General features: G+C 41.4%; 1 protein-coding gene across 3 annotated transcripts in view; it reads right to left on the reverse strand.

The window, feature by feature from the left end:
- Positions 1-17,718, reverse strand: part of cpeb4b (cytoplasmic polyadenylation element binding protein 4b) — a 30,084-nt gene extending 12,366 nt beyond the window's left edge. For 2 of the 3 annotated variants that reach the window (XM_086225685.1, XM_086225684.1), the window contains exons 1-4: positions 17,261-17,718; positions 15,215-16,446; positions 4,792-4,882; positions 853-903 (exon numbers count right to left, since the gene is read on the reverse strand). In XM_086225685.1, coding sequence (XP_086081811.1) covers positions 853-903; positions 4,792-4,882; positions 15,215-16,399 — 1,327 coding nt within the window. In that variant the 5' untranslated portion in view covers positions 16,400-16,446; positions 17,261-17,718. The remainder of the gene's footprint in view (positions 1-852; positions 904-4,791; positions 4,883-15,214; positions 16,447-17,260) is intronic. The other variant, XM_086225686.1, reaches the window with a different exon arrangement.
- Between the last annotated feature and the right edge of the window lie 8,969 nt (positions 17,719-26,687).

The raw sequence follows: 26,687 nt of genomic DNA on the forward strand, positions 1-26,687 counted from the left end.
ACACAACCGCAACTATTCCTGATTTACTTAATGTCACCTACTAAGGGATTAAACAACTTTAGAACGCAAAAGCTAAATTGAGCAACTGATACTTTATATAAGTGTGTTTAACTGCGAAAAAACTTTCATGAATTTACAGAGGTAGAACTAAGAACATTTCTTTGCTATTTTGCTATTCAATTTTTCTTCCATTTAAACAGCCAGTTTGGTGCATATTTTCAGAGTTACAGGACATTTCAGTTCTGATGGAAGGAAATTACTTTAAAAAGTAATATTTTATGAAGTAAATGACACCTTGACATTCTATCAGAGGGTGTTTTAAATGAGAAATTCATTTACGTTAGCAGATTACTTTTTCAAAACAGTTCCCGGGGTTCCACTTCTCTTTGTGGCTGAATCAGTAATCCAGCAGTAGAAACTGCTCTGCTGCAGAATATCTGCGTGATCAAGGTGTGCCATTGGTACAGCAGTTGAGTGTAGGAGTTTCAAATTGGATGCTGCTGCCCTCTCAAGATGAATCAGTGAAAATTGGTGTCAAAGCTCTTCTCCTTCCCAGCAGATAAACGCCGTAGCTCCAAATTGACAGCAAAGGAAAATTGCCGCTAATTTGTGTGTTTGCGCGAAAGCCAGGTGGCTGTTGGTTTGTAGCCTTTTTCCACACTTGTGATGGTGGCGTGTTGCAGGCTGTCATTTAGTACTCCAATGAATAAAATAATATTAAAATGAAAACTGTAAATGTTACAAACACACTGACAATCCCTGGGACAAACTTTAGCTTCTAATACTAAAACAGGTACAGGTACACACTGAGTTTTGACCTAGCTATTTAATGTTAGTAGTTAAGATACATACCATTGAGGGGCAGAGGGTTGTCCCCACCGGGATGGGGGAACCCCAGACGACCTGCACAGGGAGACAGAACAGTCATATTTAATACGAAAGGTCCTAAAAATCACTGAATGTCACAACACATATATTTTATTTCCCCCGGTGCCTTTGCTGATGTCTCTGTGAATGGAGTAAGACCGAACAAACAGACCAGCACCTATGCAGACTCATTCTGTTCTGAACTAAAGATGCAGGATCAACTTCAGTATAGTGATCAATGTATGGCATCTGGAAAACATTCCCTGATGGCAGTTTGGATCAATTTAAACTTCTGTGTTTACCTTAGACACATTTGAGACACATTAAATAGTGAGCACACTGACCACTGACAAACAATCAGAAACCATTTAGCACCACTATGTATTAAGCACTTCCAATAACCAGGATAATGCTACCGGTTGCTGTCTCAAGAGCACCCATTTACTTTGCTGATGGGTGCTATTAGAACAAATTTTGCATGTAATGTAGGACATATTCCCGATAAATGAGCAAGGTTTCAGTTTGAACTAGTTTATCTTCTTAAACATTGGGAGTCTGAGAGAGTTCATTAAGAGTGATAATGCAGAAAAGACTTTGGCAGTGACAGCTATGAGCACACACAGAGTTGCTTCGACATCAATCTCATTAGAGATTACATCTGTGGGATACCAACCATCGCTCTCCCTCTCATCGACCTCCATTTCCCTGTCTGTGCCTCTCTTGCTCTCCCTCTGAGCCTCATATCATACATTTTACACTGAACCATTCGCCAGGACAATCCTCCCCACACACACAGACACACACAGACACACACACACACACACACACACACACACACACACACACACTTGCTCGCACCCACACAAATACATGTTGTGATGCCAAACAAGCTTCAAAGTTATTCGAGGCCCGCTTGCAGCAGTGGGATAATGAGATGAAAGAGCTGAAATAGTACAACCATTGTTGTATGGGCACGGACCGCCCTGTGATTGGTGCATTCCAATGCCTCGGTCACATGGAAATCTGCTGGCCCCTCCCCCACACCGCGCCTACTGAGCCCCATAGTCAATGTAGTGCACAAAACAGAACTAGGACTTGTAAACCACAGAAACCAGGACAGACAGACCACCCATAGCTTAAAGAAATGGATCAAAACCAGAGCTTTCTATATATTTGAACATTTTATCATGATTTGAACATCACGGGACAAAAGGTTTATTTTGAAAATAAAATAAGAGGTGCCAACCAATAACAGGACACACAGAAAAGGAAATTTCCACTTGGTTGCACAGCATCATTCAACAGTTTAACTCTGTCTGTAATTTAGCTGGGTAATTTATGGGCCAATAGGTCAACACCTAAAAAAAAAAGTCCATCTGATCCTAATTCATCATATTAGATTTTAAGAGTTGTTAAATAGTGTATGAGTGTTGTGTTTGAGCTAGCAAGTAAGCACACAACATCCCAGAGTGTCTACAGGGTAGCGTGTGCCCGTTCAGTGAACCTTATTTGCATGGCCCTGGTCGTACATGTACAGTACAGTCACAGTCGAAGCACATGCATGCACAACATGGCGGTGTGTGCGTGTGGTGGCTGAACAGAGAGATCCATTCTGTCAGTCAAGACAATGCTGGAAGCATTTCAAAGCCAATTCAACTGTGGACATTTTGTTTCAGCCGTGCCCCTGCTTTATTGCTCTCACTTTGTTCAATATGTTTGTTGGAATGAGAAATTTGTGCTCTGCACTTGTGTATGCATATTGTCTGTGTTGATTATCTTTGTGGGTGTGTGTGTGTGTGAGAGACAGAGTAGGAGAGAGAGAGAGAGAGAGAGAGAGAGAGAGAGAGAAGGGGAGAGAGAGAGAGAGAATAGGGGAGAGAGAGTAGGGGAGAGAGGAGAGAGAGAGAGAGAGAGAGAGACGGATGGACAGCGTGGATGGTATCCATGCCCAATGCAAAATGTGTTGTAACTGCGTTTTTCGTCCTACTCTGCTGTGAGGGATGGAAAAGGGAAGGATTCACTTAATTCATTGCTACCACTTGGCACAGCACTGTAAAATCCTGGACTATGACAACAAGAAACAAATTGTGCAATATTGTGCAGGCCAAAGGCTACAAGACCAAAAAAAAAGATATGGTGTGATACATCATGTGATAGCAGTCAATAACTAAGGTACTGTATAGGAACAAATTTAAGAAGAGGATGCCTGAAGAAAGAAGAAGACACATGAGTGTCAACATTAACCACAATAACATAGTGAGATTAACATGCCATATCACAGATCAATGCAGCTAAAAAAAAAGGTTATTTTTCTTCAAAATAGACAAAAAAAAGAGCTGTGACACAAATTGACAGAGAATCCATTCACACAACAATTATAGGAAGATCGAATCAAAATGACTTCCTCTAAAGAAAATGCACTTTAATTTCAAAACCCTACATGGTTTGATTCCTAATGAAGCAGATGCTTGTTTTGTATTTAGAAGATAAAGTGTTTTGTCTTCTGGTGCCAAGCTCTTGGATCTAATAGTCGCAGGAATCTGTGCCAGCGTGGCTGGAGCTAAGACACCAAAACGTGGATAATGAGGTAGCCTTGCAGTCCTCTTCTCTTAATATTAAGGGAGGATTTACTAAGGTTTGACAGCAGAACATTAGATCACAGCTGGATGTGGCTGAGCTCAGTGGGTGTAAGGCTGGAATAAATACGAGGTGTGAAGTGTCTAGAGTTTTTACTCATCGTGGTATTCTGGTAGTGAAACTGGTAGGTGTATGCATACGTTGTACATGGCTGTAAACATGAACAAAAAGAATGCACGCACTTGATATGAAACAGGTAAAACTTTGCACCGCCATTGTTATTTTTGGACAAAAAGTGGTGAAGTTTGATTTTCATTTACAGATTTATTTTGGAGAGTTCAAAATGGAAAGATTCTGTTTTTTTCTTGAACAAACCCCTGAGAAACAGATCCAGTAAACCAGTTTTGCCTTTTAAAACAAGAAACACCACCTGCTGCTCGCTACATTCAATAGCCTATTTCTGGGTTACCAGTGACCAATGTTGCACAATATTGAGCCAATCGCTGACATCGGTTATTGATTAACAGAGATTCGTCAAAGTATGACAGAATCTAATCTTAGCCCATTTCAAATGGAGAATTCTTCAGCTAAGAAAGTGTCAGCTCCTTCTTTGTTATATGTAGATTATAATGTGAAAACAAGCAAATCTGCAACGAGCCTCCCAAAAATAGCAGTTAACCAAACACACATAACATCAATCTCCATATTGCAGAGGTTAAAGCAACATGCACTTGTGTCTACCACAAATTGGCCAGGCGTCATTTTTTTAACTACAACCTCAGCTCAGTTCAGTGAGTTCTTCCATCGCATTCACAAGCCCACTCTTATATATAAACTTTCACCCTCCACCACCCTCTAGTCTCCAAGTGTCTCTTTTTTTAGAATGCATGAGAAAGAGAGGTCATCCAAATTTCACCACAATCAGGCACAATGACAGAGGAACATTCAGAGACGACTTCTACACAGGTTGACCTCTCTTATTAGTGTTGACTGGGCTGTCCAGATCAAGTTGGAAAGGGTGGTCCTCCGTGGTCCAAAATAAAGTCTGTGAGTTTAATTGATACATATGATATCAACAGTCCAAGACAATCATGAGTCCTGGAAAAAGAATGTTTTTAAGTCAAATCCTTAATGTGCACACAGCAAATGAGGGATATGCACGAGTCATGCTCCTGTTTATACTGAACAGTTCATGCATGCATGACAATCATAATAATCTTATCATCATGTACATATTGTCAAATACTGTTGTGTCATTGAAACTCTGTGCACTACATGTCTCGATACAGTATAAAAATGTCAGTATTGTTACTTAATGTTTGCATGATTGACGGCTGACGTCTTCACCTTTCAGGTTGTCCTGCTCAGCCCTCATGATGTCGATCAGGGAGCTCTCCAGAGTGTTCATGTTGAAGCTGTCAAATGACCTTGTACGTTCCTAAAGAGAGGAGACAAGGAAGGACAAGCCATTTACTTAACAGACTTTAAAGCAAGAAGAATTTACAAAAAAGGTTCAAAATGCATGGAAACCAACAGTGTTTAGTTTTGGGCATGAAGCAGCTCCGCCGGAGCATTTGAAGCAATTAAGTCATCTACATCTGTATATAAGACTCGCTCAATTAACCCAAACTCAACAGTCATGACCACAGTAACCTAAACCACATTGAACAGAGTATCACCCGACAAGGATCAAATGAACAGATAAATTCATTTGCATCAATATGCATCTCATTCTGCCATGCTTTGAAAAGCAACGTACTGTATTGTGAGAATACAAATGCTGCGTGGCCTCTTAATTATTTCACTAAACAGCAGGAGTGACAAACAGATCAAATTAGAAGCAGACCCCCAGGAGATCTGCCTCAGAGTGCAATAGGCTCCTCCTTGAGCCATGCTTCATCCCTCCACCAAGCTTCATGAAAATTGGCCCCATACTGTGTGTGTAATCCATCTGGCAGGCAGATGCAGGTGAAATCACAACCACCTCCTTGGTGGAAGTAACACATTCAATAATCTTCAAGAAAAATATTTTACTTATCAACTCTGCCATGCCATTACAACCAGAAAAATACCTCATTGTCCAGGTTTGTGAAGGTTTGACAAGGACTTGAAAAGAAATCTAGCTATGAGAGAGAGAGTCCTTATTTGGATACAGATCTTTAAGATTCAAATCTGATTTCTGCTGCCTCAACAAATCCCTTGGTTGATTTCTGTGTTACTTTCTGTGTTCTGTGGCATTAACTGTACTCCAACAGACGGGGGTAAACAAGCAATAGAACCAAAACAGGAGCCAGTTCTTGGGCAACAGCTTTGTCATGTGCAACAGGGACATCTTTGGCATACCAACTATTCTTCAAGTAGTTTTATTTGTATGCTCTCATGTCATGAGCATGTGAGAACACACCCATAAAAGTGTGTATACACAATGTGCGCACATCTAAAACATGAGCCCATACACAAACACAGACACACCCCCCCCCCCCCCCCCCCCAGTGCTGTGATGATAAGGCTTCTTTCTGTCTTGACTCCGCCTCAGTTAAACAAAATACACTATCCAGCAACATGTAAACAAACTTCTTCTTTGTTCAAAATCATCAGAATCCAAGCACTCCGAACAGTAAGAGATGTTTTTCCTTCTTATTGGTACTAATTATGAAATTTCATGCGTCCTCTAAATACAAGTCAGTTGAGTGCCTCATTCCTTCCTGTATCTCTTCCCCATTTTTCCCAGTCCCCACCGCCACCATGTGCTAACTTAAAAGCAGAAACTCCTTTTAAAAAAGTGTCCTGTTCCTCCTTTTTTGCATCAGATGTCACACTTCACACAGCTGACAACTCTTCTGGCTGCAAGCTGATATGAACAAGATGACTAAAATGTTAAGTCATGATGGGGTTTTTTTTTTTTGGTCTGGTCACGACTGATATCACAGTTTTCTGCATCAAATCCATCAAACGAGCCTTTTGATCACAGGTGTAGTTTGTGCTGGTTCGGGGGGTGGGGGGGGGGGGGGGGTTTGGGTGCTCTCTTAACCCCCCTTAGTGATGGTAGCCAAAAATGCCCTTGCCAGTTGCATAAACATTTACAGGAATTGCCCTAAATCTGCAGTTCCTGTTCAAGGTCCCAATTCAGTGCAGACTCACAAGTTCAAGCCATAAATTTGCTACACCAAAATAACAACAACAACAACACAGAACACACAGAGGAAGCAAAAAATGGAACATAAGTATAATGCAGCAATCATCAGTTCCCCTTCTTCATGTCTAGTGGGATCTATCAGTATTGAGCTCAACCACAAGGTTTTTCTGGGCCAGTCAGAAGTACCCACCTTGGAGTAGGTACTTATCTACCCCCCCCCCCCCCCCAAAAAAAAACAGCCCTGAAAGAGATTCTACAGGGGCTGTGTTTCTGCACTCAGACAAAGATGCAGGCTGGCCTAAAATGCCCTGCAAGTTCCCGTGGAGGAAAACCGCCTATGAGATTGTATAACACAGACAAAGAGCCCTTTAACACAAGCTAAAAACATTTAGCACAGGGATAGGGAGAAGGAGGGCCTGCTGGACCACTGGACTGTGTTTGTGTTTTAGGTTCAAGATTTAAGTTTGGAAAAATTCTACTTTGAATAGATTGAGCCTGACAAGATGATGAACTGATTTTCAACCATTTAAAACTTAAAAACCTCAGCAGCAACACAGGTATAATAATATAATAAAATGTATCGATCATCATCTCCTGAATCTTTCCTCTTAATTGAGAAACTTGCATAGGTTATGAGATAAGTAAGGTTTCCATTTTATTATGTGGATTCTGAAGAAGCTCTGACATCTCATAGTTTCTTACAACAATGGCAATAAAAGTACTTTGAATCTTTAACTTTGAATATTTTTTTCCAGTTCAAAAACAAGAAACAAAGACTAGGGTCATGTAAATAGCATGGGTCAGTGTAACAATTTACCCTTAAAAAATATATTTTCATTAATTCTGTTGTATAATCACATCAGTCAAGAAAAACAGAGAGTGGGCTGACATTGCCAGGTTTAACGTAACACATTAACCTTAAACAAGAGGAGCATGACATTGAATAGAAGCCTGTTGGTTTAAAAGAAGAAGAAGCTGTAAGCGGTCAAAAGGAAAATCATGACACAGTCATACAGAATCAAAAGATGTATGTCAAGTTCACCTTAACTTCCCAAAAAGTTAGAAAAAGCTTCTTGACATCAACAGTGCGTGATCAGCTCTGCCCTCAGCCTGACTGATTATCGACGGGCCTTACACAAGAATTACCCAACAAGTCTGCCCAACTGCATGCAATCTCTCTGAAGAGACACTTTTACCACTAATTTTGTCTTTATAACAGATGCAACTATGCCCAAGCTCGTATGTACTTGTTCACCAATCACCCATGACACACCCTCGCTACATACTGCAGCCAACATTTGGGGAGAAAACTTCCAAGTGTAAAAACCAGCTAGGAGAAGAAGCCCGTGACATACTATGACACACCATGAACTCCACAGGGGTCAGATGTTCAGAAAAACAGACTTACGTCAGTGATCCACATGACCAAAGGCCAAGCAGGCAGGGGACTTTCTTATCTACTTTCTGCAGTGATTTCTAAAATTCAATAACAACTTTTACAATCTCATCAGCCAAAGACTGTGGCTGAATGTCTATCACATGGGCTCATGAAAGATCCAAATTTTACCAGCATTTTGGCTGGTGCAGATTACCCACGCCGATAGAAGACATATACAGTACTGAAACCAAGATGATGCATATATGAAGAACACACCCAGTATACACTCTCCTCCAAAACAAATATCAACAGAAGGATATAGGCCAGACTCTGTGTACCACTTTCTCATATCCGCCTCGGTACCTTAAGAGGACTTAGGCCATTGCTTTGAGTTAAATAAACCAAACAGTCAAAGACAAGGGGGGCAGAAACAAGTGACTGACTAGTGAGTACATGCTTGCATAGGCAATCACACATGCTGTTCATTAGTCACATCATATGAATACAGATAATAGGTGGAACAACGTGCAGTATTTCTGAGACACACCACAAATCTAGAGTTTATCTAATTAATGAAATAATATAATTTGAAATCCGAGCAGAAGCAGCAAATAACAGCCCTTCCTGCTTTTGTGCTTCCAGAGCTTCAAACTGAACGCATTCATTAGGTCCTAATATTCCTTATTGTACCATCTCCTTGGTACAGATTTACTTTGGCTGGTGAAGTAAAGCAGAGTAATCCTGTAATATTGTTTTAGAAGAAAAGGAAACCATTTTGTGGCTGAGATGGACTCAGTGTTTTTGTAATGAAACCTGGCTGGTGCAGCGCAGTTGCTCAGCATTAGCCTGAAGTAGTGTTGTGATGACACCAAAGTCATGACTTTGATATCTTGATACATTACCACAACAAAAACCTAGAACATGAGGGAAACTTCATTAAATAGGAGATGAAAGAATGTAAAATGTGTCGATATTTTTTTAGATGGTACAGTGTAGGGGGTGCAAAAGCCATAAAGTTGATAAAAATGTTGTGTTATGTTGATAGAAAATAGTGAACCACAATCTGCACAGGGCATTTTATTTTGAAAATTGACTGGATTCTCTGCCGTTCCTTTTTTTGATTTCCTCCATGACTCTATCTGCTTCACACGGCTTCTGTCAAAAACAGACCAGGCATATGATCTTTTCAAAATATCCTTCTAAAAAGCCCACCGAATCAGTTTCAAGACTGCTTTCCTCATGGGTAACTATTTAAAATATAAACCAAATTTAATCATATGCACCAATAAACAAATGGGGCAACCTTAAACAGATCTCGTAAAGAAATTCAGAATGATTGAACACAACACGCTGTGGGTGATTAATTCCAACATTAATCTTAAATGTCCCCTGCTTTTAAATGAGAAATGGAGAGAGGCTGGAAGGGAAGAAACAGTACGTCTGGTGAGGCCAGAGTGATATATATGGAAGCAATTCATGGTTTTTTTTTCAGGATTTTAGAGGTCAGAGATTATTTTTGATATTTACATTTAAGTTGGTGGGGAGTTGTTATTGTGTTTCTGATCGCCACTGAGACAAAAGAGCGAAAGAGGAAACCAAAGCAATGAAGGGAAGGGGGAAATGACAGATGAAAGAAGGGGATGATGGAGAATGGGAAAGTGTGGTGAGGTGATGAAAAAGAAAAAAGACAAGAAAAGGGGACAGGAAAGGGAAGCAGGTTGAGCTTTTGATGCTTGTGTTTATGGTTCCACCGGGTCAAAGTATTTCGAAGGCCTGCTTTGACATAAAATATTCATAACTGTAAAAACAACCAAGTGTGGGCTGAGTGGCCCAGTATTTGAGTATGTGAGCATCCGGGGTGTCACAGGAGTGACAGAGGTAGGAATTCAGGAGTGACAGAGGTAGGAATTCTAGCACAGACCTCCCTTTCCTGAGGGATTGTATAAGACTGACTTACTGTACCCAATAAACTACGCTAAACAGAACTCAATACTTCCACAGGCATTTGGCTTTGTCTTCTTTTTTCAAGACACATGTGCAAAACACACAGGCAGGGGACTAATTAGAGCCCTTGTAGCCAGGAACATGTGCACATGCACACATAAGCATGCACACTTGCTTTCTCCTGCTTCTGTCAAGGGTGTTAGAAGGGCACAATGCGGCTGTATGGGCGGCAGAGTTATGTGCTTGCCAGGGTAGTACAGGCCACTCATTAGTCTAAAAAACATTTCTCTCATTTAGCGCCAATGTCACAATGACCAGGGGTAATGGTCGTAACCTCAGGCATCTACAGCTTAATGGCTCTGTCAGAATTAGTGTTTGTAGATGTGCATGCAAGAGAATTTGCATGCACACGTCATGGAAAAGGGCAGAAAAGCTTTTTGAAATGCATGAGGAGTCTCTCTTCAAATGAAACCCACCAATGTCAACATGAACCGGTTTCCTTCATAAGAGTCTTATACCACATGCAGGAAAACAGGCAGCTAATTATGTGAAATTATAATGTAATCATCCTAACCCAAATTACCTTAAATGTTGGATTGTATTGTCAAATCATCAACATCACGCATAGGTACAGGTAAGAAGTGTAGCCCAGGTGTAATTCATGCTTTCAAAATGAAGCTGTCAGCTGACAACTTATTGTCAGGACATAATTCATGCATTGCTCCTTATTATTTTAGATCATAATTCATATTTTTCCCATCAAACTCACCTTACCTGCTGATAAAAACTGTGAATCTGTACATCACTGGTGTCATACTCGGGTTTGCAGTTTATGCTTGCTCATAACCATCAAAATGATTCAGTGTCCTTTCAAACAATCCTAAATTGGACAGAAGCTGAGCGCTAGTCAGACAACAGATGCTAAGTATGCGTTTCCAGCAGAGGCCAGAAGAGACTTTTTAATAACCGTCTTTGGTATAATAGCACTGTATATGTAGGAGACAATATATCTAAGCTCTACAAACAGTGAAGGTTGAGCTGCAACCCTGAGTTACCCAGGTGGCTTACTGAGACAATATCCTGTCCTGGCTTACTGCAGGTAACCCAGAAAATCTGACACAGGAGCAAGTCTTCGACCTTGAATCTCACATGTGATGAATTAGCAATAAGGGAAGAAAATCAAAAACAAAACAGAAGGTAGGGCAAAAAAACTGAAGGCTTTCCATTTGAGCAAAATACACATTTTTCATCTGAAGCTTGTTAACAGCTGACCGGTGCATTAGCAGTTAGCAGCCGTGTGCCTGGCCAGCAGCCCATCCCAAATACTAAAGCTGCTCTAATACAGCAGTGTCCCTGCCTGCTGCAGCCAAAGCTACAGCACTGGAACATTTTCTTCTTCCGTATTTGCCGTGGTGCTCCGTGTTACTTGTGAGATGAAATTTCCAACAAACAGCATATGGCGACGCTTTCAAATTGCATCCGCATATTTTGTAATAATACAAACAAAGAAATTGACAGTCTTGCCCCAAAGAAAATCAAAGGATAATAAAAATCAATTGAAGAGGGTTGAGATAAGGTTACTGCACAGCAAGCTGTTGCAACATACCTGACCAGTGGCTTATTGATGTGTTATTACCTCCTAAAGAGCATCCTACTACAAATTATAGACCACTTGGTGGCTGTCAAATATCTTTGTGTCCCTGTGTACCAAGAAACTGACAGTGATTAATTAAATCTGATCATCACAGACAAAACAATTCTAAATACCATCATGAGGAAAAGCCACACATCCTTCATCTGTTGTTTCAGAAGAAACGAAGTAGAAACTATGTGAGGCAGCTGAAAAGACTTACAATGGAACAGTGTGTCAACACTTCCTCATGGAGTCTGTTTAGTTCAGAGTCACAGAAAGAAACTTAAATTACAAAATTTACGGGTGCCTTGTGTAAGGCAAAATGTGTCACCAATCATCTGAACAGCGTATCATCTCGGAACCATTTCCACTACAGTTTTATATAAGAAATAACAAATTCATTTTTCTGACAGGGTTCATTTACCTCATCCAGAGGCTTTGTGGCTACAAAAACAGCCACCAGCAGAACAGCCATAAAACAATATTGTGTGACTACAGTACTTGACAGCTTGCTACAGCTATGTTTGATCTACTGAGGTATAGGAGTGCAACAGCAGAAGCTCATCTCCTCTGACCATGTCAAGGCCGAGATAGACATCACGACGATCAAACAAAATGGCCTTTGAGGGACAAACATGGCACTAATGGTATAGATCACACAGACTGCTTCTGATATGAAATTTAGCCACATATCTGAGACTTATATATTCCTTACTTTTCACTGCTTTGAATATTTTGTTTACCTCATGATATCAGTTTCAAATTATCGGAACTAAGGCTTCCGTGTTGATTTTGTTGTGCTGTAATTGAAAACTGGCTGACACAAGAGCAATACTTAGGAAAGAGGGAGCAAGCAAGAGAGCGGATGAGGCAATGCTAACGTGTTGCTGTTAAGGAACAATGTGGTCAATTGCATCAATTGCCTTTTCTGAATGTTTTACATGTGTTCATATGTATAGCTATGGGGAAGCGCTTTAAAAAAAAATACGGTCAATCCCTGAATGATTTTGACAATGGAAATTCTTGATTTATGAAATGGGAGTGAATGAAACGAGAACTGCTCCGACATATATGGCAAATTTAATGTACAGTAAATTTAAGCCTGGACACTTAAGAGTCCAAAACAATACTGACACGGATGTAATTAAGATGGAATTACGAAGAGGAGGCCTCTGAAGAATAAACCTGACACTTGGTAGCCTGAGTAATAATTCAACAGCGGTTTCTACAGTGACGGCCTCCATGCTGCAACATGATCTATATGCTCACATCAAAATGACATATTTTCCAATTCAATTACGAAGGTTGGAACAATACTACCAGCTTACGCTTTAGAATCACCCATGATACATGTTCACAATTAGATACGTGCTGGTAAATTCTTTGTTTATTTCCAGAAGGCTGACGTGTTCTAAAGCATGTGAGCATGTCATAGATACAGCAGCAGAAAGGGGAAGTTCTAGAGGAAAACACGTAACAGGTTCCTGGTAGGATATATTAGCCTATCCAAAATGCAAATGTCCAAATGAAACTCATCAATTGGCTCTTGAAATTATGTGCTTCTTGTTATGAACACACCTAGTAATTACAAACTCTGTCATTTAAAGGCAACTTGTCAATGGCTCTATCTTGAACTCCTAGCAGATATGCTGCTTATCAGTTTATTTTACCCCAGTAAAATACAAACAGGACAAAGTCAAGGTCCCAATGATTTGGACTAGGTCACTTCTAAATGTGTCCCATGCATGCATGGGATATATATAACATACATATATAACATACATATATATATAACATACATATATATCATATATATATATATAACAGTCTAAGTACTGTATATATATATATATATATATATATATATATATATACACACACAGTACTTAGACTGTTATCCAATAGTTAGAAGTAATCTTTGATACTTGTTCAGCAAAAATAATCCAGACATGTCAATACAATGTCCTTACTCTGTGGTTTCAGGAACACTGAGTCATTAAATGCAACTAGAGATAAGTGGATAGGCACTAAGTTTATTTGGAGGATTTTAAATCAGTTCTAAAGACAATGTTTCTTAAAACCAATTGAAAAGATTCACATGCCCTCCTCTTGGTAAGACGATTTTCAATTACTTCTGTGCGTTCTACTTCATAGTTTCCTGCCGACACTATTTTTGTCAAGCTGCGACTGCGGGAAAATTTGAGTTGTTTCTTTCTTTATTCCTAATAACGGAAAACTCTGGGCTTGGAGCCAAGAGTGTAACACTTGTTGGGAGATGGGCCTTGTACTGTAAAGCAGTGTGACTTCCACACACATCGAAGAATTCTGCAAAAACTCAAATAAGATTGCAGGTGTAAGCATGTCTGCTACACAATTCAATTATGTGACCAAGATCAGAACACTCCACGTTTTTATTGTGATAATTGCTTCCTCCAATTATGGCCTTGTTCTGGTTAAGCTTTTGAGAAAATGGTATTAAATGGCAGTGCAGTTTACTTAGAGAACACTATTAGTTGGATTAATATCAGAATATTGCCAAGAAAGTTCTTAGAGTATTGACAGGTGAAACACCAAGCAAGTATTCAGATAACATAACCACCTAAGATGATATTGGTACTGGGGGCATCCAGGTATGACTGATCCAAAGTTAGACTGAAAAAGCAGGCAGCCAGTAAATGAATGAACATCATCCACAGTCAAAAAGGCAAGGGTTGCATAGTTTACTTGAAGAAACCTTAGAGAGCACCAGACCTAGCTGAGCCTGTCACAGCCCTCATCCCTCCACCCACCTTCTTGTGATGACCTAAACAATCAATCACAAGCTGGATCAATAAAATGAATTTATCTCCGTGCTCCCTTTAGCCCTTCCCATCAATCCCATCAGACGTTTTCTACACGTGATGATGCAATTACTGGTGCCATCTTCAACATATGTAGACACAGCTATCAAATGGAATAAGCTGACATTTTGCAAATGAGTGCTCCTGCTTAATGAAGCAATAATCCTGAAAAATAATTTGGCTCCAACATGCTATATTGATCATTTGTGATGAGGAAGGAGTGAAGAATTGAGCTCAGTTCCCCCATCAACACTATTATCTTTTATTTCTTTGTTTCTTAACAGAATAAAAGATTTTTACATCTCCGTCATTCTAATTCATTTACAACCAAGTGTTCCCCTCACGTGATTTATAAACCATCTCTTCCATTTCCATAACCTTCTCCCCCTTCTTTTCTTTCCATCCCTGATGCCTCTCTACAGCGATGCTTCACTCCAACCCCCCAGCTCGCATATGTGGCACACACCGCTGCAGTGACAGAGCCACATTAGTCATCATCAGGGACACACAGCTATGGAAGTGCAAAACCCAACGACGGATAAGCTAAGCTAACACGGTAGCAAATGCAGCAAGTAAATCCGAGCCTTCCCCTGTGTCTAGGAATAGCAGCTGCACTACGTTTACTGTAATATAATTAACTACCATAAATGACAGGTTGAAGTTTTAGCTTTTTGACAGCCCACAGCCTCTGCTCATTTTATTCTTTTATAAAAGCAAGAACAAATACATGCTTGCATAGAAAAAAAAAGATTTAAAAGTGTTTCTTTCAATTTAAGTAATAGCATGCCAAAATTATTTATAGGTCACACAATGAGAATGCAATGCCAATGCAAACAAACCTGGAAGGGGAAGATGTTATCACTGCGGCCGACTCCGTCATCCATCCAGGACTTGGGATTGAAACCTGCAGGACTGTTTCGAGGGTACTTCTGGGACGCCACGTGGTTATTGGGAAAGGTCTTTTTCAGTGGAGAGATAGAGTTGATAGGGGTCATCCCTCCATTCAGCCCTCTGCGATAATCTCTGCCCTGAGACCCTCCCCAGCCACCGCCACCACTACCATAACCTCCTCCGGGACTCCAGGAGGTAGAGGAGCCGGGGGAGGGAGAGGGGCTCTGATAGCTGGCTGGCCCCCAAGGGGACGGGGGCTTGTTCAGGCTGTTGGACAAATGTGGCAACTGGCTGAAGGCCGGATTCCTGTGCGGAAAGGGCGGAGGAGGGTGTGGAGATGCAGGGGAACGCCGATGCTGCTGGTGTTGGTTGTGGGGATGTTGGAAGTGGGGGTGTGGTGGGGGAGCAGGGTGGTGCTGGGACAAGGCCGCCGCCGGTCCTATTTGAGGAGAGAAGTTTCCACCAAACCCTGGACTGACATGATGTGAGAAGTTCTGGAACAGCAAGGGTCCGTTGTTAGCTGAGGCTGGGTTAAAGAAGCTGACGTCCTCATTGATGATGGTTGATGGCGCTGGTGGGATTGCAGCTGACCAGTTGTTGAAGCCAGTGAGCGATGAAGAGGTTGTACTGGACTGGACTGGGCCAGTTCCCCCTAGACCAGATGTCTCCTGGTAATCGAAGCCTGTAAGGACTGGAGACTCAAGACGTAGCTGCTTCTCCTTTCCATTACTTCCTTCAGATGCGCTGGTGTCTGTCTTGCCTTCCTCTGACCGGGCTTTTTCCAGTTCTGAAATGATCCCACCACCACTTCCACCCTCCTGGTGACTCCCAGGGGACAGTTGCTTTTCTTGCGTTTCTTGCATTTCCTGTTGCTGCTGTGCTTTGGGCTTCTCTGAGCCCCCGAGAATTTCGTCTTGCACACTGTTGTGGGTGGCAGAGGCAGGGAAGAGCCAAGGAGAGCCTCCTGTGGTGCCATTCCCTGCGGCTGTAGTGCTGTTTATGAAAGCAGCAGGGCTCTGCGACACATTTTGGTGGTGGTGTGGGGGCTGCAGATGCGGGTGGATTCGGACTGGGAATGCAGACTTGTTGCCAGTGTTGTTTTGAACTAGGACTCCAAACCCGTAATCCCCCATTTGTTTTCTGCCCCCACACACAAATGCTATCCCGTGATCGTTTGGTCCTATTGAGAGAGGAGCACACAGGATGGCATGCACAGAGTTAGCAGTCAGCCCCTCTAATTCCACTATAGATGAAGGGATTATAAAACAACTAGGTGATGGACAGACATTTACTAGTGACATAAAAGATCCTTCTCTATTGGATCTGTTTTCCTGCCTCAGAGAATTCACAGACATATGATAATCACACAACTCTGTCCTGAATGAGCTCATTCTCTTACTAAACAATCTACCCTTATTACTCTGGGCAAAGCCCACTAGTTAACATTACATCTTTAGCTAATTATAACCCCGTGACGTTGCCAGCTTGTAAGTCTACAGCTGAGCTGCTGGCAGCCTCTAACGTAGCTAGAAACACTGCTGTGTCGAGCCGACACATTCTCAATTTGGAGACGTTATCTTGACGCAACCCAACTGAGACACAATTTAAGACACACAGTATAACCTAAAGGAGGACACAGAAATGTAAAATACCACTAAATGAATGTGAGAATAGTAACAATAAACGAACGTGACGATGTAGAAAACCGTCGATCTGTTTGACAGCTGTCAGGAGTCGAACGATAGCGTCAAACCATAATTTTAACCAGATATGGGAATGGGACTTTACTTTAATCGAAGTGTGGCAAACACATAGTGGTTACAGTTATTGTCCATTATTCCCTTTGAACGCTATGAACGACAGTCGTATGTTAAACGGTTAAAATTAACCAGTTAGCTGATTCCCATCGTTGCTAGCAATAGCTAGCTAGCCATTAGCATGAATGCTAGCTGGCTGGACAGAACTGGATACAGACGAGTAAATGTAATATTCACCTTCTGATCACCACCTTCGACCTCGGCGATGTCTTTGTCGAGATCCTTCCCTCGGGTTGCTAGCGAGGTGGTGTCCTTGAAAGGCTGTGAAAGGCAAGCGGAGTTTTTCTGAGGCGATTTGTTAGCTGACTCGTACAGTGCAGTCGGTCAGCTTTTTTTTTCCTCCCTTCTCCTGACGTGTCCTGCCTGCTCAATGACACAGCTCTGTATCTGCTGCCTCTAATCAGGACTTTGTCATCCAAGACCTTTGTTGGCGTGGCAATGTTTGAAATATACACGGCCGCGGATCGCTCACAAGCCTTGTTCGGTCGGTTTCATTGTTCGTTTGATTTCGATATATTTATATATGTATGTTATATTTTTTTCCTCTCGCTGTCTTTCCGAAAGAGCCAGCCGATTCCTGTGAGCTTCTTGGCTGCCCCTCTCTCCTGAAACCGACCGTGGCCGAATGACAGCGAGAGATCAGCCGAGACACACTTCCGCTTCTGGCACCGCCTTCTCTATGATAACCACACCCTCCAAGGGCCACACCTCGACATGTGATTGGTTGCAAACCCGGCAGCCTCGCCTGAATTCCTCAACGTTTCTCGGAGATGCACCAATAATAAAGCCATGCCATGCACGAATACGCCCCCACTGAGGTCAGAAATGATCTGAAAAATCTCCTCCTAGCACCGTCCTGCCTTTTCACGATGCAGCCGGTATCAGGTCGTGAGAAAACTAAGGCACCCAACCCCCCCGCCACCACCACCCCTCCTTCGAAAGGATGCAGAGTCTCAGAGAAAGAGCACACAGGCCCGAGCTTTCTGCTCTCATGTTTGTAAATGTATTATGCAAGTAAATCAGTAGATTGTCGTTAACAGTGTTCGATTCTCAAGGTTTGCTAAACAGGGTTAAAAAGCTACGATTTTCTCACATCCCATCCCCGCTTTACTGATTTCATCCAATGACGTGATCTCCTTTTTCCTACATTTATCAAATTAATACAATGAAATACTCTCTGTAACAATCATTATGATGATGCATTGTGTATTTGTAATTTTGAAATTATTGTTAAATCAATGCATTTTTTTTCTTTCATAACTCTGTACCACTGAATCTCTTTTTTTGTTGTTGTTCTCCTAAATAACCAGTTCAGAGGTCAACCTCACAGTCATCGTTTACATTAAACACTCAGCAAAAGACTACATTAATGCTGGCAGCCTCGTTTCGTGTCTGATTCCAGATATGATATGGGGCACCAATATGGAAATATCACAATACCAGGGTCACAATGAGATTGTTTCGCATTCTGGTGTTGATACCAGGAGCTGGAGGATCAATATAATATCAGGGGGAAAAAATCACCAAATATATTTGTATTGATTTTATTACACAGCCTTCAGTGTAATAGAGTTCCACTATGGGAGCCAGTTATTGTACAGCAATTGATTTTAGTCCTACAAATGTGTCCAAATTTTAGGATTCCATTTCTATTCTCTTGCCTTCTTTTAATAGTCTCTTTTCTCAGCGGCCATTTTGATTTTTGATCATATTGCAGGGAGAACACAGGTGTAACTACATCAACAGTGACACTGTTCTGTTAAGCAAGCAGGGTTGTAGTATTGCGCATGCTAAATCACCAGAAAGGGTGTGACACACAACACAGAACAAGAATTAATTGCATTAATTATCTGTTTTTATTATCTGCTATGTCAAAATGGCTGCTGTGAAAAGGGTCTATTAACTAATGAATTTGCAAATGAGGGTGAAGTATGATTCATTGTATTATTCCCCCCAGTTCTTCTCCAGTATCACACTACGCAAATATATATACCAGCTACGATCTCCGCTCAGTGCTCCGCTGCCAGATGTCTGACCATCCAACCCGTTTCCCTCAACCCTTCTCCTCATCTCCACCCATACCATTTCCCACATCCCTTTATCTCTCTCCCCGTCCTCTTCGGTGTCCTTCTCTCCTGTATGGTCATTATCACCTGGAGGTCATCGAACAGCTTTGACTCTGTCAGTCTCACCAACCCTCATCTGGTTGTGTTTCACGCAGCCACAAATGGCTATCTAATAAATCTGTCACCTCAAGTCCAGCTGGGAGAGGGTGATAAATTAGGGAATCTGTTGTGTTCTGCATTGTTGAATGTGTACAGAAAGGATGAGCAGGCAAAGGGAGGAGGATGGCAGGTATTGGCAGAGTTAGCTGGTGACCAGCTTAAAGTAATCCGATTAAAAAAATAGATTACAGATGTCTGATAGTAACACCATTTACATTCAGCTAGGGGACTGTTGGGAGCTGTGCAAATACCTGCATTTGCAGGTAAATACCCTCAACAGTGGTTCTCGGTTGTTTATTTTGACAACTAAAATAATGAATTCCAGGTGGTGGCATGGCTAAGAGGTTGAATGGCCATGTAGCAACTGAAGGGTCGCTGGTTCGATCCTCACTTCCCCCCAGTGTCTTGCTCTATCCTTGAGCAAGACACTGAACCCCTGATTGGTCCTGTTGGCCCTGTGACGGACTGGTGACCCGTTCAGGGTGAACCCCGCCTCTCGGCAATAGTCAGCTGGCATAGGCTCCAGCCCCCCCCCCCCCCCCACGACCCTTAACGGATAAACAGTATAGAAAATGGATGGATGGATGGATGGATTGATAATTAAATCTGCAATTAGAAGAGAATTTGAATATTCAATCTTACTTTCATCCTCAGTTTAGTGCTGATAACTATTACGATATGTTATTCAAAGTACTGTAAACTTTAAAAAGGTGAGCACATTAAAGGTTTTTTTCTATTCAGTTAATCAGTTACCTTTAATTCCCTCCATCAAGGAAATAATGTGATTACCAATGTGTGTCTGTGCTTTTTTTCGCTGAACATCTCAAAAGCTAATTTAGATCAAATCTGTCGGAAATATCGGGGATATAACAAGGACATGCCATAGACAAATTTCAATCAGATTGAGGTAATCATCTTCAATTTGCATCTGTGACCTGTTTTCAATAAAAGGGCTGATTTCAATGAAGTATTTCAGCATATTTTTATAAACTTTCTTGAGCCCGTCTATTTAATTTAGAGGGATAAGTATTAAGCTCCCAGAGATGGTGTGGATTGTGTTCTGGATCTGGAAGACCCTCTTTTTTTTTGTCTTTTTTTTTCCAATTTGGGAAAAACATTTACGAAAACATTTTGATGAGGCTTTGTTCATATTCTCTAGTCACGTAGTGTCTGTTGTGGACATATTTATACTCAGAGTGCTTCATAGTTATAGCATGAATCATTTGTAATTAATATTCTGCATCAGGTAATACTAGACTTTCCAAATTTAGCACGCAAGTCATTGCTCCCGGAAGGTTGGTTAAAGGTAATATAATAATATGACAATGACTCATAATTTTTTTAATTGAGCACTATTAATAATGGCCTAAACACTGATATCATGCATTTCTATCACATTCTATTGCCTTATTTGCTTTCCTTATCTTCAGATCTTTGTTCTCTTCATAAGCTAAAGTGACATTTTAATTATGCAACAAAGGCTAAGGATTAGCCTGAGGTCGGAATGAGGTTTGACATTCCTAAATGAGCTATTTTACATAGGACGGGGTATTTTTCTCACAGTGGGGTGGATGATTAGTGCTTGATACAATAAATGGTTTTCTAGGACAGAATAACAGGTCTTTCAGGCCTCTCACATGAGGCAACACCCTTCACCCTCTCCGTCCCTTTCTCTCTCTGTCTACCACACACTCTCACATGACATGTTGTAACCCTCTGTGGTGTTACTTGTTCCACGAGCCTCCAAGCTGCGCCTCCTTCGGGAGGTTGTATGGCCCACTTGGCCATCTGAATTTGCCTGGGCGTCATCTCATTCATTTTATAATCTAAATGTTGCAGAAATTTTGGTCATATTCTAATTTATTAATCTGCTCCTCCTTTGTTGCTCTCCCTCAAGGTCCATTTTTGGGGGATATTTTTTCCTCGCTGTGGTCGAGGGTTGGAGGAGAGAGGGCGTCCTTCCTTGTACAGATTGGAAAGGCCCCTGAGGTATGATGTGAGGCTTTATAACCACACATTTGCTTACTTTGGGGGATTTTGCATTGACTTTCATTAAATTCCTAGTGTTTTTGTCCCCAATTAAAAATGTTGTCCTCAATTAACTGGTCTTCTGTCAGCTCTGTGTCCTCTATCAAACTGTCCAAATGAAGGCTCCTGGCCTATGAAATGATTTACAGCTACATATGTCCGCCTACATGGAGGTGTAACCAGGTCATTTGTCCCCGGGCTCCAGCCCAAAGGGGGCACAGAAATGCCCTCTAACCTCTAAATAATCTGCTGTAATACTTTGTCAAAACTAAATTGGGAATCGTCGAGTCCCCAGGCACGTGGAAGACACACGGCGTGCCTGCAGCTACATGTAGATGAGAGATTCACCCCAATTTGTCTGTGAGATGTGTATTTTCTCTTACCACCATGCGTACTCTTGCTGGACACAGTTTTGTGTGTCTGCTCTGCCAAGACTGGATAGGTGCTATGAATAAAACATTGAATCCATTAAAAAATTAATCGTCGCTACCTTAGGCATAATTATGGTGCCATTCCGCCCAGTATGCATGACTGTTCATCTGTAGTGTGTGTATCTCTGTGTGTGTGTGTGTGTGTGTGTGTGTGTGTGTGTGTGTGTGTGTGTGTGTGTGTGTGTGTGTGAACATGTACAGCACTCATAAATGACAATTTTAGTCGTTAAATTTCAATTTGAAAAATTCTCCACTTAGGTGGTAGAGAAAATTGGGCTTGTGAAGTCAGTCCATGTGGTTGAAGGAATTCAAAAATATCTAAAAAAGCTGAATAACTAAGATGACATTTGGGGGGAAAAGGAGGATTGGACTTTGACAGCTATTGTGTTTTTGTAAATTATGTAGATGCTTGCATGTTTGTGTCTGAGAGCAGGATAAACGGTTTGAGCATTGTAACAATGCTGAATGATGCGTCTGGGTAGCATGAAATATTCAGAGTACATGATGCTAACAAAACGGTGTGGAGGTGCTCTTGGGTGGATTTGCGCAACAAAAAAAAGTGTGTGTGTGTATATGTTTTTGTGTGTGTGTGTGTTTGCAGGGGGGTGTCTGTGAACGTACCTTAAATACTACAGTACACTTGATTCACCATTAATATTTGTTTTAACACAATATTTTCTGTTTTTACCATATTACCTAGTCTTAAACCAATAGGTTATTTGTAATACTTGATAACATGACTGGAAATACAAATAAATTCAATTAGCTTCCTGCATTACATTATGCAATTCCTCTTTGTGTTTTTGTTTTTTTTGTCTGACAACCTGAGACCTTTCACATTCGTCATCCGTCTAGTGTAGTTTGCCCTGTTGTGTCCCCCCGGGGACTCTACACTAATTAAGCCAAAGAGGTCTCTGTTGAGTAGCGGGCCAATGCGACTGCTTGAAAAAGACACATGGACCGACGTGTGTGTTTGCGTGTGTGGACCGACGTGTGTAAGTCACTAAGGCCAGGCTGATTTCATGACTCCACTGGGTACAGAAGGGATAATAAATTACACGAGAGCAGCAGCTGGAGGTCTGTGATGTGTGTGTGTGTGTGTTTGTGTGTGTGTGTGTGTGTGTGTGTGTGTCTGTCTGTTTGTGTGTGTGTGTGTGTGTGTGTGTGTCTGTCTGTGTGTGTGTGTGTGTGTGTGTGTGTGTGTCTGTGTGTGTCTGTGTGTATTTGTGTGAGCACAAGCATGTGCATAGATTCTGATTATTCTGTCGCCTCATGAATGTCACATAATGTATCAGGTTTTATAAAGAAATGGCCGTTCCTAATGTTCCGGATAATGTATCAACAGAAAGAAACCATTTTTAAAATTTTTAACTTGGAATCAGCAGCCATTGATACGACTCAGATTCAGGGATTAAAGTCAAGACATTACAGTGATGACCCTGAAACCAAAGTCAAAGTTTAGTCAAGGAGGTTTTATGGCATCGCTCAACCAATGGTTCCTCAAACAATTGCACTTCTTACATGAAGTCCATGAACAAAGAGAAACTCACCCACACTCTCACTTACTGCTGGAATATTCAATCACCCAACATTTCAGTCTGTCCGATTTCTGGTCACTTGGAAGAAAGGTAACTATTGTCTTTTCAAAATGTCAAAGCGGGAGATACTGTGGCAGCCAAAAATCCCAACCAAATCCCTGAAATAAGGACTGAGAAACTGTCATTCCCTCTCAACAATGAGCCAAAACTTTTGAGTCAACAAAATGACCGCAGCTATTCTTTTCTCTCAAAACACAAACATGTCTCATAGGCAGCAGATGATGGACAAATTGGTGTCTATCAAAGGCCTTTAGAGGGAGTTCAACCAACATCAGGCCGGTGACATTTTATTGCCATTCAAAGACCTGGAAATGATTGCTGACTAGTTGTACAGCAACTTGGGCTGTAGGTCTGTTTATGTGAGGCTTATTGTCTGTGTTTGTCTTTCTATTGTTTTCTCTTTCCTGTCTGTCCAGATACACACACACACACACACACACACACACATACACACACACACACTGCTGACATAGGCTGAAAGAAAGAGCAATGGACAGAGGATTGCTGAGTCAAGCAGACCACCCCCCCCCACACACACACACACACACACACTCCCTCTCCCAATAAATGTACAGAGCATGTGGGCTCATCAATAATAGAGAATCCTCCTCAAAGTGTCACCAACGTATAAGAGAAAGGAGGAGAAGTAACATTTTTGCATTATGCTCGTTTGTTAATACGGACATCAGACTAGTCGTCTTGCATCTTTGTGTCTGTGGTTGGGAGGAGCACACAAAAAGACACGGCTAGGCTTATATTATAGGTGGAGCTCCACTTATCAGTTGACGCAGATGTACCTTCCAAGGACACTGTGATGTACTGATGTGATGTACTGTGGTGTGTGCCTGCATGCTTGTGTGTGTGTGTGTGTGTGTGTGTGTGTGTGTGTGTGTGTGTGTGTGTGTGTGTGTGTGTGTGTGTGTGTCAGCGGGCAGATGACGTTTCCAGACATGACTACACGATTCTCCTTCCAGCTGCTTTGTAATCCCCTCTAAAATCTTAGTTTCTTTTTCTGTGAACTGGGAGTGCTGGAATTTCCACAGGCTGACCCTCCTGCTACACATGTGCAGAGCAGCTTTGGCTGTGACAAAGTAATCACTTGTGAATATGAATATACACCAATCATCTGGGTCACCTCGAAGATTAATTAGTAATGTGAGTTAAGAAATGGTTTTATTATTCACAAATATAGTTTCACAGGTTTTTAAGACGTATGTTGATAGAGAGGGGTTGTGTTAGGTATCATTATTATTGTTAGTATTACTGCTACAACCCCCATCAGGTGAATATTTGAATATTTTTTGCTTTTATGAAGGAGCATATTTGTTTATAGCTTTTAATTTTAATAGGTTGTTGAAATTGGATAGAGTTTATCAATGTATTTGTATACATGTTTTGAGCAAAGGCAGTTCAAAATTGGTTGGAATAAGTATGTGTACACTTCCTCCCTATCCTTTTGGAATATATATTACTGAATTTGTGTTGTTTATGAGTATTTCTTTGATGAGGTATTGGTCATTTTCATACCACCTCATGACCCTTACTTGTGTCTATCTCCTTTTTTTTTTCCATGTTTGAATGTTCAAATTAAAAATTCCTTCATTTATTTAAATCAGTCAATATGGAAATACATGTTTTATTCAAATGAAGAAGTTGCATGAGTACAGCTGCAAAGAGGTACAGCTGGCATCCATTGTCAGATGTGTTTACTGAGGGGATCAGCTTATCCCAATTATATAACATAATGTAAACTGGATATTCTGTATGTACCGTCCTAATTCCAGTGTCTCAACATGAGCTGTCTGCCTCTGCTAAACTTTCACCAGCAAAATTTTGCTAGTGGTCTGCTTAGCGTTGAGTTTCATCTCAACATCTGTGTCTGTGATGTCTAAGCCACCCTGCCTTCTTTGAACTACTTTACGATTTTTTCGGATCTGTTTTTTTCTCTAGACATAAAGATGAGTGGAACTACATACAGCAAGGGTAGCTAGTACAGGTCATGTATTGCAGGAAACTAAGGTATCAATTTTCTCTTTTGATTTTTAGCTGAAAGTGAAATACATGGTGACTGAAGTATTTTATTTTTTGTTTGCGTCAGTTAAAATTCCATCCATCCATCCTTTTTCTACCACTTATCCTGTTAAGTGGGGGGGCTGGAGCCTATCCCAGCAGCCCTATCCTTGGACCGGTCACCAGTTCATCACAGGGCCAACACATAGAGACAGACAACCATTCACACTCACAGTCACACCAACGGTCAATTTAGAGTATCAATCAGCCTCGTCCCCTCTTGATGTCTTTGGACTGTGGGAGGAAGCTGGAGTACCAGAGAGAACCCACGCAGGAACAGGGAGAACATGGAGACTCACACAGAAAGACCCCATGCAGGACCCGGGGTTTGAACCCTGAACCTTCTTGCTGTGAGGCAACAGTGCTGACCACTGTACCACCGTGCCGCCCTGTTAAAATTCTGATAAAACAAAACATTGTCCTTGTGGGATATTATATGTATTATATGAACGCATGATACATTCCATTATGCAGAGAGTAAATTAGCTTAGCTTAGCTTAGCTTTGTTTTGCTTTGGTTTGCAAAAAAACAACAGAAACAGGAAACACAAGGCTTATTTTCTGACAGCCAGATTGTTGTATCTTAGGTATACCAGAGGTTTCCAGATGTTCTCTGTGGTTAAACATCTGTTTCTGCTGCAGCTTTTAATAATTTCAACCTGGTTTCTTAAATATACAATATTGAAACATTCATGATTATTGGGCACTGGAGCATCTGGTTGCTGTATGTAAAGGCTGAGTCATATAACATGATATTTCAAATAATTTTCTAACCTGTTATGAGAAAACTGATCCCAAACATTATTTCAAGACCATCTTTCAAACAGATTTGAGCAAGGGTTATTATAAATGGAAGGTCAGGAGTGCGTAAGAGGTCACTGGATTTTACAGGATTTCATTAATCCTGTTTGATGTCTGGGTGGGAGATGATTGCTGGATGAGCTGCGTTAGCATTATTATCAAGCCAAAAGACTTTGTGACCTTTCCAGTGTGCGGCCGTGCGAGGCGGGGGCCTTTAGTAAGAGATTGATCCCCCCTACCCCTCAGCCCCCCCCCCCCCCCCTTCCACGATCTGTTGTGTTTATTGACCTCAGTTTGAAGAGTTCACAATCTGGCCCATTGGTAGTTAGAGCCATTGATTGTAGTATAACACATAGGTGATCAATGAGTTAAAATCGCTCTGGCTGGGAGTTCAGCCAGTCACCATGCCTCTTGGGTCATGGAAGGTGCACGGCAATGTGACTGTTTGGGGG

This window comes from Aulostomus chinensis, chromosome 15 (genome assembly GCF_037954235.1).
Source record: "Aulostomus chinensis isolate RoL2024-O1b breed Wild chromosome 15, RoL_Achi_v1.0, whole genome shotgun sequence".
In the NCBI taxonomy this organism is placed as follows: domain Eukaryota; kingdom Metazoa; phylum Chordata; class Actinopteri; order Syngnathiformes; family Aulostomidae; genus Aulostomus; species Aulostomus chinensis.